Below are 15,311 nucleotides of genomic sequence, written 5' to 3'. Positions count from 1 at the left end.
TCGACCACCCAACCTCGTGTCTCACTTTAAAACCTCCCTTACACCACTCAAGGCTGCACCTCCAATTCAGCTCCCACCCAGGAATCATGCGTGCGATCTACGTCTTCTTCGCAATTCTGGCGACAATTCTGGCCCTGTGTGATGCCTCGAAGATCGACACCCTCCGATCTCTGCGAAGCCGCCAACATACGGGAGATTTTGCAGCTGCCACTGAAAATGACGAAAGAGCGTTTAGCTTCAAGAGCATCTTCGGCGCCAAGAAAGCGAAGATCCCAGACGACTTCGCCGTCGACAAACTGAAGCTCATGCTGAGGAGCAAGACACTCAAGAACAACATGTTTCAGGTCTGGGACGGCAAGTATTCTGTCGGCCAGATTAGAGCGTGGCTCAAGCTGGACAAGAGCCCAGGATACACGAAGCTGTTGTTGTCGTATCTCAACGACTTTAAGCGTTCGACGGGGCTTCGCAAATGAAACCTTTGTTCCAGTATACATGTACGTATCACGAACGAAATAACAACTACTTCCTACTACAGTAGTATATTTCAAGTAAAGGCAAATTATCGTTGGCTTATAGCAATTCAAGTTTTTTTTTAATTTTTGTGAAGTGGAATTGATATTATTTCTTACCATTCATCAATAGCTATAAGACTGCTACCCATGCCTTTTCTCCATTAATCGTACAGTACATTTGCGATAGCTTTCAACAAATGTGGTGCCGGATTTTGTAGTGCCAGGAACACCTAACTGCATTTTAGCTGGTTGTATCGCAACAAATTTAAAGAATCGGAGACCTCTGCTTGAGCGCTTCTGGAATTGAACCGACTGGTGAAGATTCTTCACTGAAGAAGCGCCAGCAGGAACTCTACTGCAAGCACGCAGAGCTGGGTCGCACCACGCAATCCGTGAAAACATCTCATCTTGAGATCTGTGCTTCACCGTACGATAGGCACTCTTACCTCACGGCCCGCTCAATACCGCGCACGAACGCACGTTTTTCTTCATGTACGTGGTCATTTCTCAATTCGTCGACCAAGGCAATCTTCCTTACTGGAGTACTGGGTTGTCTGTTGCTGTGAAGGACGAGGCATTACAATCATCTTCGACCTCTTTCAATGGGGTGATGACGTGAAGCCAACCAAGCACGATGCCTGTAGGTGACGTAGTGCTAGATCCATTAACGAATCCATGTAGTAAACAAACGTTTGATTGTTCAGATCTCTGCTTGGTGGATCTTCGCGAACAGCTTCAACGTTGCCGACACTCGACGAACGGATAGACCGTGACCTTCGGATCTTGCAGTGGACGGACACCATCATGAGCTAGCCCCCACAATTCAATATCCTTCCGACAACCTCAAGCTGGTTGGACCATGGCGACAAGTTCCACGTTGTTGACGAAGCTCCAGAAGTGTCAGCGCCGGTTGCTACAAGCTCTGCTGTTTGGCGCGCTCTTGTGGTCACGAGCAGATCCAGACCGGCGTCGCAAGTATCTTCCGTGGTTTGCCTGTGGAGCAAGTGGCATCGTTGGGATTGTTCTACTGCTCGAGGCTTCTCGCTGCTTCTGCCGGACACCAATGGAGACTGCCAAACTGCTCGCTCGAACCTGTTGGACGCTGTCCAGTGTATTGGCACAGTACGTCGCTCGAGGTTTCAAGCCGAAATTCCCAAAGTGGTCGCTGAGGTTTGAGCTGGTGCGGGGGGCCATGTGTACGGCGGCGGACATGTTCGGCGAGCGCATCGTCGACGACCAACAACCGCCAGTTTTCCGCTGGCACAGCGAATTGTTCGGGTCTCTTCTCGGCTGGTTTTCACGCCAGCATCATGGATTGAGGCTCGAGCCGGTCGTGATCAACGGCCTCGAGCATCTCTGGCTGAAGGCGCCACCGTCGACAGCTGAGTCTCCAAGTCGGAAGCGCTTCGTGGTGCTCTTCTACCACGGAGGGGGCTACGCGGTGCTCAGTCCGAGGATGTACGTCCCGTTCTGCAGCAACTTACTGGTAGCCATTAAGCGGGAACTTCAGTCACAGATGCCTGAAGGGGACTATGACGTCGAGATCTTCCTCGCAAACTACCGCAAGGCCCCGGAGCATCGGTTCCCAGTGCCAGCAGAGGACGCCGTCGCCATGTACGAGTACTTGCTGCAGCACGAGAAGCTGGAGTCGTCCCAGATCATCCTGGTTGGAGACAGTGCCGGGGAGGCCTCGTGCTCTCCACACTGCTACGAGTTCGCGATGGCAAGTCGAGCTGGAAGTCGAAGCTACCGCTGCCTCTTGCTGCTGTTGTCGCCTGTCCGCTTGCTGATCTGACGGAGGATGAAGATCGAGTTAAGGGTCAGCACTGCGTGCTCTCCCCCAGCATCATCGCAGCCAGCGTTGAGGCATACCATCCGACACGCGAAGACCCCAGCACGTGGGCGGATGCGTCACCAGTGCACTGCAACCTTCGCGGCCTCCCACCCGTCCTCCTGCAGGCAGCCAGCTTGGACTATTTGTTCGGACGCTCGGAGCGTCTTGCCGCGAAAGCCGAAGCTGACGGCGTCACGAACTGGGAAGTCGACATCCACGACGGAGTGACGCACGTCTTCATGGTCTTCCCAGGCTACATCCTGCCCTACGCGCGCGTAGGCGTCCAGCGGATGGCGCAGTTCGCAGCCAAACAGTTCCTAAGCGCAGATGCAATGACTGAGAACGAACTCAAGGAGAACCACGCCAAAACCTCCGACAAACTTCCATCGGCAGCGGCCTAAGTGCTTAGCTCTGCTTATAACTCACCTCCTCAATCCAGTCAACTCTTAATGAATTGTTTTGCTGCGAAGGCTGCCATCTTTTCCACGCCGACCTGTCCGTAGGGCAACACCCACGACGGGAACAAGGAGAAAACGTGAGAAACCCCCTCGTTCACATCGAGTTCCCAATCTTCCACTCCATCGGCCTTGGCTTTCTCCGCTAGCCGAACTGAGTCTTGGTACAGATAGTCGAGCGTAGCTGCCTGGATGAACACGGGTGGGAGGCCGCTCAAGTTGCAGTGGACCGCTGAGGCGCCAGCCCACGTCGAACGATCTGAGCACGTTGGGTGATACACAAGGCGCGCAGCTTTGGCGATGCTGCGCGTAAGGATGCAGCTCCGAGCGCTGGCCGGGTCGATGCTTTCGCTCATGTCGACGAACGGGCTGCACACGATAGCAGCCAACGGCAAACGGTTCGGTTTATCGTCCCGTAAGCGAAGCAGCGTCGACATGACGAGTCCTCCACCGGCGCTGTCGCCCGCGAGGATGATTTGGTTGGGGCTTAAGCCTTCGTGGTCAAGCAGGTGCTTGTACGCTGCGATGATCTCCTTCGGTTGGGTCGGGAAGCAAAATTCCGGCGTCTTGTGGTAGTTGGCAAGGAAGATTTCGACCTGCGCGCTGCTGCCTCGCCTTCCAAGCTCCCTCTCGATTGATGCGGCAAGAGATGCACAGAAGAAGCTGTAGAATCTCGGACTCAAAAGGGAGAACGCGCCACCGTGCTCGTACATCACCACCAGGCGCTTAGCTTCAGTCTTCTTGGGGTCTTTCGGTCGTAGCCAGAGGTGTTCCAAGCCATTGAAGTTCACGGGCTCCATTCCCTTGCAGTACCATCGACAGTAAAACCAGCCCAGTATCGAGCCCACAGCTTCGCTCTGAGCTCGGATCACGCGAGCATGTTGAGCGTCCTGCACCATCCGATCGCCGTACAACTCGTTTACAGTCCGAATCGCCGCGCGCAACAGCTCGAAGCGCAGCGTCCACTTGGGGAACTCGGGCCGGAAGCCTCGCGCCACGTAGCGGACGAAAGTCCACGCGACGGCTGCGGCGATCCTCGCTGTCAAAGACACCGCTTCCAACGGAGACCGACACACGCCTCGAAGACTCGCGTTGAGCGCTGCAACCGCGACTGCAGCGGTCGTGGCCGCGACCACCAGAGCCCACGGGATCGCCTGCTGCTCGGCCATCGATGATCGTCGCTCTCCCCCTTGACTTGGATACCGTTCGTGGTGTACGCGTGCAAGCACTGGTGCTGTTTGCGCGCTCGTCCCACTGTTGTCAACCAAAGTCTCCGATGGCGGGACGCAATGATCTTTGAGCTCCAGCAGATAAATAAAGCAATCGGACACAGATTCAGCGCCGCATTTCCAGATCTGTATTCACTGATGCACTGTGGAGGCTATTGGTGCAGCGCTCTCGACGTACCCTCTTTCTTTCTCTCCTTCTCCCTCTCCTTCATGGCTGGTACTCGCTTCTTGCCTACTCCTCCTTGGGCTTCGCGGATGCGTCGCCGTACATTGCGCGGAGCTTCTTGAGACGCTCCTCGGCCTCGCGCGCTTTTCCAGGCGAAGGGGATCTGCTGCGAGGTCGCTCATCGCCAGTCGACATTCCTGGCTGGACGACTACCACTTCGTCGCGTTTCGTGGGGCTACGGGAGCGCTTCCGCGTGGTCCAGCGGTCGAGCTTCAGCGATAGAGATCCCTTGTAGCTCACAGGACGCGAGGCGTAGTCACGCCCCACTGCCTCAGCCTTACGCCGTTCACGCTCGCGGACTTGCTGCAAGAGATCCCCCGTGATATCCCCGCCGCTGTATGATACATGCATGACATAGCTATGTGAGTGAAACCCACACCGACGTAGGCACTCCACGAAAGCACTTACCTAGTCTTGCTTCGCGTTTGACTACGACTGCGGCTGCGGTTACGACGACGCCTGTCTCGGGAAGCAGAGCGCGATCTGCTCCGCGAGCGAGGACGCGTGCGTGATCGAGAGCGGTCCCGTCGACTGCGGCGGCGATCTCCGTCACGTCGGCTATCCCGGTCTCGGTCGTGGCGACGGTCTCGATCTCTGCCTCTGTCACGTCCCCGGGATCGTGAGCGTGAACGTCCCACAGATCGAGAGCGCGACGGCGACCGTCCACGACGTTGTTTGCCCTTGTCGAATTCAATGTCACCTAGACTCACTTTCTCTGTATTTCCATACGCCGGAAACGAAACCTGATCAACAAGGCATACCCGTGTTAGCTAACTTCAGGGGTACGTAAAACTCTTGCCGTGGTCATGCTTACCCAGAATTGGTTGCCCTCTTCGACCTTGTCAATTACAGCGTCGTACATCTGCGAATAAAAGGAAGACTGTTAGGACGCGAATACTGGTGTATCCTCGTACAAAAGCATGATTCAACACTCACCGCTGGCTCGTTCTCTTCGTCAGCGTACATCGCGCGAATTTTCGTGCCCGGTTTCAGGCGATCCACAATGGCCAAGTTTTCTTTCGCGCGCTCTTTCTTGCGGGACAGCAGCAGTAGCTAACAACAGGAAATATTCACACATGAGTTAGAACGCTAGCTACGCTGTCAGCAACAGTGAGTAGGAATGAGAGCTGCTGAGTGTAATACGCCCACCAAACAACAAGGCACTACTCCGCCCAAAACCCCGCCGCGCTCTGTCACACCGCACAGATATACCCCACACTACTCACCTTGACTTTAATCCCGTCCTCAATTTTCTTCGGGATGCGCGGCAGAATCGTGCCGAAGTAGTTGTTCTCCTCCAGCAGGCTGATCAGCCACTCTCCAATGGTCCTGGGCATCAATAAGCAGTCACAGTAAGAACCCCAAGTATCGGACGGCGCGCTGCAGCGTCGAGCTTACGATCAACCAGGCAGCAGTAGCCATCCTTACCACCTCTGGGCAATCCACCCCACAAGCACTCACGTCTTCAAGCTCGGGTTGGCGGACGCGTTGAACTCCTCCGGGTCTTCCAGGTACGGCTCGAACCACGTCCAGAGCTCCTCAGGGTCGCACGTGAAGCGCAGATACAGGAAGCCAACCACGCGGATGTACGGTGAGTCCTGTCCGACAAGCACCAGCAGTCAATAACCCTCCATCCAGCATTTAACCCAGACATTAACCTATCTCACCGTGTGACGCAGCAGGCCCTGCATCTGCTTGCGCGTGAGGCGCATGAGGAAGAACTTGTGCAGCAGACAGAAGCAGCTCGACGGGATGCGCGCGGTGCCTGGCGACCAGGGCTCTACACATAGTAACAGCCATCACGGTTTAGCATCATATAACCCCTCAATAATCAAAGAGAGGTAATTAACCTGTCACGCACCGGCAAGGTCCACTCGGTAGTAGATCTCGTCCACGACCTCGTGGTATGTGCGCAGCTTGTAGAGCTCGTGGAAGTAGGCGGACTGCAGGATGTTCTGGTGCAGCAGCGTGTTCAGGTTGTACGTCGAGTCGTTGCCGTAGCTGTCGGGTCAGCCAGTGAGAGAGGAGGGTTAATAGGTTAAATCGAATATCTCGGGCCACAGAGCGAGATCAGCGCCGGCAGAAGCACGTACATGGGCAGCTCGTCCTGCTTGACGCGGCGCTGGGTCTCCTCTGGCGGCTGGTCCTGCGCGCTCTGCCCGCGCAGGGACTTCTGCAGCGCGTGGCGCGTCAGCGCCGAGCGGGACATCGTTGCGGTAGATTGTGCGATTTAACCGCCTGTGTGCAATGCTGTACCGTATTGGTGGTACGCTGTGTTTTGTACACATATTTTCGCTGTACCGTGAATACGGTACGCGATGGGTACCGGTAGCACGTGAGGTAAACGCGGCGTTTGCCCCATGCTGATTGCAGATGGTGTGCAGCTTCATCACGTCGGCGCTGACATCAGGCGCTGGGCTGTCAGGGGGAGTAACGATGCCCGAGTGCATGCATGAAGGAAGAATGCCGAGCCGGCGTTGCGTTATTGCGTGCGTCTGGCGCCTTTGACACGCTGGAAAAATCCACACGTCAGACGAACTGACGGCTGAGCTGAGGTTTTCGGGTGTTCGGTTCGCGACTGAGGCGGGCGTTTCCAGGCCGTTTCAGGCCGGTCGGTATCAGATACTTTGCCTCATGCACCGGCATCCATGGCAATGACAACATCTACTTAACTCAGGACGCAGCAAAGGAGCTCTTTGGACGCAAAATGCCGCCATTCTCGCGGGCGGCTACGTGGATTTGGTCATAATTATCGCGCAGTCTCTAATAATTTAGCTGGGGTACGAGGGAGGGAGTGGGGGGGAGAGGGCACGGCTGCAACGCAACATGGCAGTCCCCCCATGCCGAGGCTGTGGGAGGGCCTGGATGTGTGTGGGTGTGGTGGCCGAGAGGTGGTGGGTCGTGTCTGCTTCCTTTCGCAGTTAACGGGGCGGTCGGTGCCCCCTCTTCGTGCCTGTCGTCTTGGTCGGACAGCTTTAGCAGCTCTTGAGCGCGTCCAGCCACATGGACGCGTCCACGTCGTGCTCGGCGTGCACGAATAGCTGCTTGTGGTTCTCGAGGCGGATGCAGATGCCGTACGCGTGGCCGCTCCAGGTCGCGGCCGACAGCACCACGAGCCCCTTGTCCTCCTGCGGGTCCGAGCAGCGCTGCGAGCGGCTGCGGCGCACGCTCAGGTGACCGTCGGTCAGCGTCACGAAGCGCTTCTTCCAGCCCGACAGCAGGCCCCCGCGCACGTACAGGTAGCCCTGCATGTCGCAGTCCGAGGCGTCATCGTCGCCGTCGTCGCTGCTGAGCACGCTCATGGCCGTGTGCATGTAGGGCGAGCTGCTCTCGGCCTGGTACGAGCGCTGGGTGGACAGGTCGCTGGCCATCGTGCGGCGGAAGGGCGCGGGGCTCATGACGCCGCGCATCTGCGGGGCCTCCTTAAGCACGTTGAGCCACTGCGTGCGCGCGTCCTGGTCGCCCGCCTGCACGTACAGCACGCGGCCGCTGGAGCTCGTAATCTTGAGCCCGAAGGTCGTGAGGTCCGAGAGCTCGGCCTTGGCCACGCGCAGGCCGCCGCGCACGGGCAGGTCGAGGCAGTGCGTGCCGCCGCCCAGCACGTCCGAGGCGATGACGCAGCACTGCGTGTAGTACGTGAGCGCGGCGCCGTTGAGCAGGAAGAAGCGCTTCTTCCACGTCTTGAAGGACTGGCCGCGCTTCCAGAGCCAGCCGTAGAAGACGGCGCCCTTGAGGTCCTGCGTCGGGATGTTCATCATCGTGAGGCGGTCCGTGAGCGAGTTGGCGGTCGAGTCCGAGGACGACTGCGTCTGCGAGAGCGGCGACTGCGCCAGCTTGCGCTTGCTCGGGCTGAAGCGGATGCTGCTGCTGCTGCTGCGCATGCTGGGGTGGCCGTCGGGCGTGACGGGCGAGACGGTGTCGCCCAGGATGGGGAACTCGGAAGTGCTGGTGTCTGCGAAGCTGCGCTCGCCGCCGTTGCTACTGCTGGCCGTGCTGCTGCTGTGCTCCATCACACTGTGCATCGTAATGTACCGGTACCGTCGATCGACCGCAAGGCGTGCGCGCAACGGAGCTGGTGGGGATTTGACACGTCCGGTTCGCCCTGCACCGGCAATACAAGGCGCTGAGCTGGTAACGCGCAGAACTGACTATGGGTGGATGGCAGGGGAAAAAGAAGCCGTCACGCCGGTCGCGCGCGATTCAACCAGCAGGTGGTGACAGCCGGGCCGCTCACTTGCGCCCAGTATGCCGGAAAATAGTACTTGCCTGGATTTTTCGGCGAAAGTCTCCACAATTTGGCACTAGCTTGCAAGCTAACGTCACATTTGAGCCCACGCCGACGGCGCCGCCGCTCGCACTATCTGCTATTAACGTTAGTCGCCGAGGTAGCTAACGCCGCCGCCGCGCCTGTATGGCAGGCGCGCGCAGTTACCGTGTATTTAGACACACGCCGAAAGGCTTGGCTGGGCGGCGGCAACGGCGAGTCCAGAGCTTGTCTGCGAGCGTTGCAGCCCTGCTGAGCTGATGGGGCATGGCCCTCCAACTCATCGACGGTCGACACGGCGATGTTGAAGATCTCCTTCCCGCTCGTGCGCTCGCGGTGTCAAGACTGGTCTACCAACCTGGTATGGAGCCGACTTGCGTGAGGAAACTTACAGTAGGCAAACGGCCTCATTCACACAACGTCCTTGCTCCAGCTCGGTCTTAGCCCCGTTCGGACGCGACGGTCGATCGCTCTTGTCGTGACGAACAGCGAAAGCCCGAGGATGGCGCCAAGTTCCAGGATGTAGAGAAATTTACAATAGAATTGGCCGGTCTCTGCGCCAGCTGTCGGGAATTTTCCCAAACCGCCGAGAAACCGGGCTGAAACATTTACACTGGAGTCGCCCATGAACCTGCGTTTGCAGGATGAACGACGCCTGAAGACACGTCGTCTGAAGGGCTTCGTTCGCAACCTGCGATTGCCGGAACTGTTTGCTGCGGGCTGAAGGCGTAGCGGCCATTTTGCGGTGGATTTTCCTCTCGTGGCGTCGGCCAGCTCTATGGCGGCGGCGAGAGACCGCCAAAACTGTACCGTGGCGCTCGCGCCTGGGCGATTTGCCCTACAACACGCCGCGATGGTGGCCGTCTGCGCTCATGCCCGCCGGCGTCAACAGAGTTCAGCACCGCCGGCTGGCGGGTTTGGCTGCAGAGCTTCGGGCTCATTTTGCTGAGATTGAGACAGCTGCGGCCAGTTATCTCACTTGCGTCGGCAGGACTCGGTGGCCGCTTCAAGGACCTTGACAAGGGAGGGCCCGGGTCAGATGGCTACGCCTCATGCGTGGTAGTGTACGGCGCGAGCTCAGGGCCGCGGGAGCGGAGCTGGTCGTGGCAGGAACAACTCGTTGTCGTTGACAACTTGCCAGCAAGGTCGTCGTGTGAAGCAAGCTCGTCGGGCCGGCCGATGCAGCGAGCGACCTCGCTACCGGCCAGGTGTTGATCCCAGAATCGGAACCCACGGCCGATCTTCAACACAAAGGGGCACGCCATCGCTGGCCGATCTACAGCAGCTCGAGCGAATGCTGAAGCTGGCGCTGCATTCGCATGACGAAGCCGTGCCTCACACATTTGACCGTCGCGCCCCTTTTGACTGCTGGTCGTGCTCGTGCTCGACGAGCCCGAGCGCCGCAGTGCTATCGCGGCGTCTCAAATTGCGAGCGTCCAGCAGAGCGACACATCAAGCAGTAATGCTCCGGATGGCATGGTTTCGGTGCGAGCTCTAGGGTAGAACGGATGGCAGCTTGGCGCGAGCAACGTTGTCTGCGAAGTTAACACTACTGGAGAGGGTGAGTCCACAACCTCGTTACATCTCAGCTTCACTTTTTTTCATTCTTCTTGCAAGACGTTCACGTGTTGAGGTTCTGAAAGCTGCAGGATATGTAGCGAAGTCTTCAAACACAAGCTGATTTCATTTTACTGTAATAACAGGATGACCCCCTCCTCTCTCTCTCCTCTAGTCTACTCGTTCTGCAAGCCGTGAGGCTCTCTGCTCCGCCAAAGACCCAGCTCAGGAACAGGCCACCGGTCTGGCCGGATCCTCGACAAAGCTAGATTGTCGCTGACTTCGGCAAAATTAAGTCTCGCTGCACTGCAACGATATCCAAGAAGGCCAAGAAATTAGTAAACGCCCCCTCTTCCGATGCGCAAATTGAAGTGATGTATTCAAAGTGATATTGTGCCAACTGGCCAACGCGGTGCGGTGAACTGGTTTTGTTTTATCTAAGAACCCCTGTATAAATCGCATGAATCATGATACCATACACGAAAGCAATATGCAGTTGCAAGTTTGCACCTCCTTATTGCTTTAGTGTCTACTACTTGCACGCACGTAGTATTAGTTTCGCAACTCTTCATTTCGAAGCACGTCGCATCATACTATTATTGAAGAAACGATTACAGCGAAGACATCCTTGATTCCTTGCTGTAGAAACAGTGACTGCCTATTACCTTTGGTAGTGAGCAGTGCTTAGCTCGCCGAATAACTTCAAACAAAAACGTTGCAAGTTAAATGCTGCCTAGGAACTCTCGAAGAATGAGGTGGTGGGTGGACAGCCCCAACGGATTAATTGCGCGGCGGTAATGTAACTCGGCTTGAATCAACTTTCGTGCTTCACCAGAAGTATGTCGACCTCATGTCGGACCTAGCAGCTTCAGCGACAACTTCCAGTTGTCGGCAGTCCGACACAGGGTTGAGTGGATGCCGGTGCAGTGAACTGAGGCAGAAGCACACATCGCCATCCAGCACCGCGTACCAGCTTCAGAAAGTGAACTGCGGCATCGTGATATTCATGGTATGACCTCACCCTTGATCACGCGGGCCGCAGTTCGCCCTTGCCACAGCAATGAGCACCAGCATCAGTACTGATGCAGCAACACGTGTTCCCAACAAAGTCGAAAACGACCTAGTTCGTACGATTACCACGCACACTTGCCAGCTCCAGAAATCCTATCAACATCATTATGGGGTATGGGGTAGCAGCTATTTCAGCGAGTTCCAAGTAGCCGTCATAAGTCATACATTCATGTTCAAAGAAGGCAGAAACCCCAAAACGATACAGAGCACGGCAGCCACGTCGGGTCCGGAGCTACTGCTTCGTTATTACTTAACGTTTAACATAAAAGAATTCAGCAAACTGAAGACCAAGAAAAGTTGTGGGATAATCCGTAGCATTAAATAAAATACGAAGTTGTCAAGAAAATCTTTCTGTCGCCAAGTATTGCGTGAATATAATAGTTCTGGAGATCATTCAAGCACACACGGTATCCGTAATTTACGAACTAGCTGCTAAACGAGTACGTGAATACTACGAAGTGGTACAATTTACATGCCATGTAAACCCAAACTAATCCAAGTTGTGCTTGCGATTGACCCCACAACTGGTTAGTGATCAAGGCTGCATACACACCATAGGCAGTATCGCAGAAGTGTATTGTCCCGGCATCGGTCACCGAGTTTGTGTAGCCATAACTTTTTTTCTAGACCGAATTTTTTGACAAGGTTTTCTTTATATGAAAATTCGCTGAGAGATTGTTTTATTGGACAAAGCTGCGTACATTACGGCGAAGCTGTGGGCCTCCTAAAATATTATTCGTCAAAAGACCGATTTCTTCGTCTTGTCGCTAGCCTTTTTGCACGACACCCATACTGAGATCAAGATATTTTTCGAGTCATGATGGTCGATAGCCGCCCCAAAACGGGCAAAACTGCTTCCGGAGAATGCAGCACTGCATTTGATCTACGCGGCGCGGTAAACTGCAATTACCCCCATGCGTAACCAAGACACTCGCGAATATGATGGAGCTTTTAGATTTTTCATATGAGTCGTAGCAAAAAAGTTAGGGCGCTGGTTATCGAGAGTGCCACTATTTTTGGCTTTGATCGAGCAGCAAAAATCGCAGCCTCATCGCGTCTAGCTTCGCGAGTTCTGCTCCGATCGAAGCGAAACTAGGGCGATAGTCTTTATCTACTCTTCGATCTAATGGCGTTTGATTTGTCCAATTTGGATGAATATTGGCGAATTTATCGGGGGTAGTAGGGTGGTGGTGACCGATCCCAATCGGCCGGTACAATAATAACTGCTACCCGCTCCTGACTCTGCTTGGCATGATGCGAATCTATTTTTGGTCGATCACAGGATCGCCATGATTTCATCCACTCGGCCAGATGCGAGAGAAGCAGACCTTCGCTCGCGTGTCAAAGCCGACACCTTCTTCACACTACGCACTTGGAGTGAGAACAGTCACAATGGAGATGCTGAAGCCATGTTGGCGGATACAATAGTTAGTATGGCGCAGCTTGAAGTACAGGTACGACGGCACTGAACCTGAGCATCGATGCCACCAAGAATCTAATGCTCTCAACCCAGCGCGTAATCGCATGACACACGCATTGTCTCGTTAGCACTCTCAATCTTACCACCATCAGCGCTGCCATAGCTGCAGCTCCAACCATCGGCTGAACAACCAGCCAACAGCGTTCAGCTATGCCGACCAGAGCGCACAAAGCTATCTCAACGCACAAGACATCTCGGAATCAGCATCGCCAGTCCCCGTACAACGCGCAGCAATGCTGCGGCTGCGGCAGCTTGCAGTCTGAGCAGAAGAGGACTCGGAACTGCACAAAACTCATTCCATCAATCCCCCGTCGTGACAGCACCAAAGTCGACAGAGCAGGCAGGACAGCACGCCAGGCAAAGTCTCACGCAGCCATTACGCGCCATAAAACGCAGTACAACCGGGTGTCTTCGTTCTCTCCTTTGCAGCAGCTCGGCCGTTGTGCGAGGCGGTTCTCTTGCTCTCGGGCTGCTTGGGCTCCGGGGCTTCAAATCTCGAGTGCGATGAGCAAGCCATCTGTGGTGCGTTCGTCGCGCCTCAAATCGCGCGATTGGCCAGTGAAAGGGCGCGGACTCACCATCTTTTCCTCGCCATTGGCTGAAAAACGCGCCCGCAGTGCCACATCGCCGGCACACAGATCGCGGGTCTCTGCTGCCGACGTCACCGCTCCCTCCCATAGCCGATGCCAATACCCTCTTTACTTGCATAGTACGTAATGTATCTACTCACATATTTACGTGTAACTTCAGGTTACTTAACCTCTCGTAGCCCAACCTGCCTGCGCTACCGTCGCCCGATCCTATCGAGTATCGCGACGCGAATCTTCTGCTTGGTCGGCGTCCACCGGCTTGGGCGCCGTCGTCACTGACTTTGCCATTCGCCCCGAGCTCCGCAAGACCGACCCCCCGCATCCCCCTACCCGCCCCAATGCTCGCCCGCGCCTCCGCCCCCCTGCGCCGCGCCGCCGCCGGCGCCACGCGCAACGCCAGCACGATCCAGTCCATCCACGCGCGCGAGATCATCGACAGCCGCGGCAACCCCACGGTGGAGGTGGACCTGACGCTCTCGGGCAGCTCCGAGATCTTCCGCGCGTCCGTGCCCTCGGGCGCGTCCACGGGCATCCACGAGGCCGTGGAGCTGCGCGACGGCGGCAAGCGCTACGCCGGCAAGGGCGTGCAGCAGGCCGTGGAGAACGTCAAGAGCGTGCTGGCCCCCAAGCTCATCGGCGAGGACCCGACGCAGCAGCGCGCCATCGACGACCTCATGCGCGAGATCGACGGCACGGAGAACAAGGGCAAGCTGGGCGCCAACGCCATCCTGGGCGTGTCGCTGGCCGTGGCCAAGGCGGGCGCCGCCGCCAAGGGCGTGCCGCTCTACCAGCACTTCGCCGATCTCATCGGCAACAAGAACCTGGTGCTGCCCGTGCCCAGCTTCAACGTGATCAACGGCGGCTCGCACGCCGGCAACAAGCTGGCCTTCCAGGAGTTCATGCTGCTGCCCACGGGCGCCGAGAGCATCTCGGAGGCCATGGTCATGGGCTGCGAGGTGTACCACCAGCTCAAGAGCGTCATCAAGAAGAAGTACGGCCAGGACGCCACCAACGTGGGCGACGAGGGCGGCTTCGCCCCCAACATCCAGAGCAACCGCGAGGGCGTGGAGCTCCTCATGACGGCCATCAGCAAGGCCGGCTACGACGGCAAGATCGGCATCGGCATGGACGTGGCCTCGTCCGAGTTCCTCACCAAGGACGGCAAGTACGACCTGGACTTCAAGACGGAGGGCTCCACGGACCTGCTCACGGGCGAGGAGCTGGGCCAGCTCTACAAGGACCTGGCCAAGGAGTTCCCCATCATCAGCATTGAGGACCCGTTCGACCAGGACGACTGGACGCACTACTCGGCCTTCACCGCCGGCATCGGCGAGCAGGTGCAGATCGTGGGCGACGACCTGCTGTGCACCAACCCCAAGCGCATCGCCACGGCGCTCGACAAGAAGGCCTGCAACGCCCTCCTGCTCAAGGTCAACCAGATCGGCAGCGTCACGGAGAGCGTGGACGCCGTCGCGCTCGCGCAGAAGAACGGCTGGGGCGTCATGACGTCGCACCGCAGCGGTGAGACCGAGGACTCGTACATCGCCGACCTGGCCGTGGGTCTCGCCACGGGCCAGATCAAGACGGGCGCCCCGTGCCGCTCGGAGCGCCTCGCCAAGTACAACCAGCTGCTGCGCATCGAGGAGGCCCTCGGCAGCGGCGCCAAGTACGCCGGCAAGCACTTCCGTAACCCCTCCAAGATGTAAGCTGGACAATTTCTATTAAGGCAGAAGGGAGCCAGCCCGACGCGTTCGTGGTGACAGATTAGTTAGTTGCTCTGCAGGCAGAACGGTAGCATGAGCAGTCCTGGGCCATGCATTGGGTTCTCAGAAGAAATGAATGTGCCCTAGCGAGGGCGTGCGCTCCTCTGTTTCGCGTTTTGCATTGTCTTATGGTAAGGTATCAAGTGTACGTCACGACAACATACCACAACGTGTCATGTTTAAGTTGCCTTTGTGTGGTCCAAATCTGCTGGATGTTCGCAATGACATTTGGTCAACTCGGCGAACGGGAAAGCAATTTGCCATGACTTTTGTGCATGTGCACACGTCTGTTACTTCGCTGCGTGTCGGGGGGGGGGGGGGGGGGGGGGG

General features: G+C 56.8%; 6 protein-coding genes across 6 annotated transcripts; 3 read left to right on the top strand and 3 right to left on the bottom strand.

The window, feature by feature from the left end:
• Positions 1 to 86: 86 nt before the first annotated feature.
• PHYSODRAFT_343134 (hypothetical protein) lies at positions 87 to 473 on the top strand (the record flags this gene model as incomplete). The annotated part of the gene is made up of 1 exon (XM_009541663.1): positions 87 to 473. One exon carries the CDS (start codon positions 87 to 89, stop codon positions 471 to 473), a length of 387 nt encoding a protein of 128 aa, XP_009539958.1.
• An 898-nt stretch (positions 474 to 1,371) lies between these two features.
• Positions 1,372 to 2,747, top strand: PHYSODRAFT_343133 (hypothetical protein; the record flags this gene model as incomplete). The annotated part of the gene is made up of 2 exons (XM_009541662.1): positions 1,372 to 2,188; positions 2,227 to 2,747. The coding sequence occupies 2 exons, from the start codon at positions 1,372 to 1,374 to the stop codon at positions 2,745 to 2,747; spliced, it is 1,338 nt and encodes a 445-aa protein (XP_009539957.1).
• A 38-nt stretch (positions 2,748 to 2,785) lies between these two features.
• Positions 2,786 to 3,970, bottom strand: PHYSODRAFT_249999 (hypothetical protein; the record flags this gene model as incomplete). Its single annotated transcript, XM_009541661.1, has 1 exon — positions 2,786 to 3,970. One exon carries the CDS (start codon positions 3,968 to 3,970, stop codon positions 2,786 to 2,788), a length of 1,185 nt encoding a protein of 394 aa, XP_009539956.1.
• A 167-nt stretch (positions 3,971 to 4,137) lies between these two features.
• Positions 4,138 to 6,465, bottom strand: PHYSODRAFT_551733 (hypothetical protein; the record flags this gene model as incomplete). Its single annotated transcript, XM_009541660.1, has 10 exons — positions 4,138 to 4,590; positions 4,665 to 4,719; positions 4,927 to 4,999; positions 5,071 to 5,118; positions 5,193 to 5,309; positions 5,483 to 5,585; positions 5,718 to 5,854; positions 5,924 to 6,036; positions 6,118 to 6,257; positions 6,350 to 6,465. 10 exons carry the CDS (start codon positions 6,463 to 6,465, stop codon positions 4,263 to 4,265), a joined length of 1,230 nt encoding a protein of 409 aa, XP_009539955.1. The 3' UTR covers positions 4,138 to 4,262.
• Positions 6,466 to 7,231: 766 nt separating this feature from the next.
• On the bottom strand, positions 7,232 to 8,266 carry PHYSODRAFT_320361 (hypothetical protein; the record flags this gene model as incomplete). The annotated part of the gene is made up of 1 exon (XM_009541659.1): positions 7,232 to 8,266. One exon carries the CDS (start codon positions 8,264 to 8,266, stop codon positions 7,232 to 7,234), a length of 1,035 nt encoding a protein of 344 aa, XP_009539954.1.
• Positions 8,267 to 13,520: 5,254 nt separating this feature from the next.
• Positions 13,521 to 15,087, top strand: PHYSODRAFT_358108 (hypothetical protein). Its single transcript, XM_009541658.1, has one exon. It carries the CDS (start codon positions 13,557 to 13,559, stop codon positions 14,922 to 14,924), a length of 1,368 nt encoding a protein of 455 aa, XP_009539953.1. The 5' UTR covers positions 13,521 to 13,556; the 3' UTR covers positions 14,925 to 15,087.
• The last annotated feature ends 224 nt before the right edge of the window (positions 15,088 to 15,311 follow it).

Source organism: Phytophthora sojae (genome assembly GCF_000149755.1).
Source record: "Phytophthora sojae unplaced genomic scaffold PHYSOscaffold_28, whole genome shotgun sequence".
In the NCBI taxonomy this organism is placed as follows: Eukaryota; Oomycota; class Peronosporomycetes; order Peronosporales; family Peronosporaceae; genus Phytophthora; species Phytophthora sojae.
The sequence above is the reverse complement of the archived record's forward strand: the minus strand, read 5'-3'. Positions and strand labels throughout refer to the sequence as shown.

Bases quoted from the DNA above. Each gene is read 5' to 3' on its own strand.
- PHYSODRAFT_358108 (XM_009541658.1), top strand. From the start codon at position 13,557: ATGCTCGCCCGCGCCTCCGCCCCCCTGCGCCGCGCCGCCGCCGGCGCC.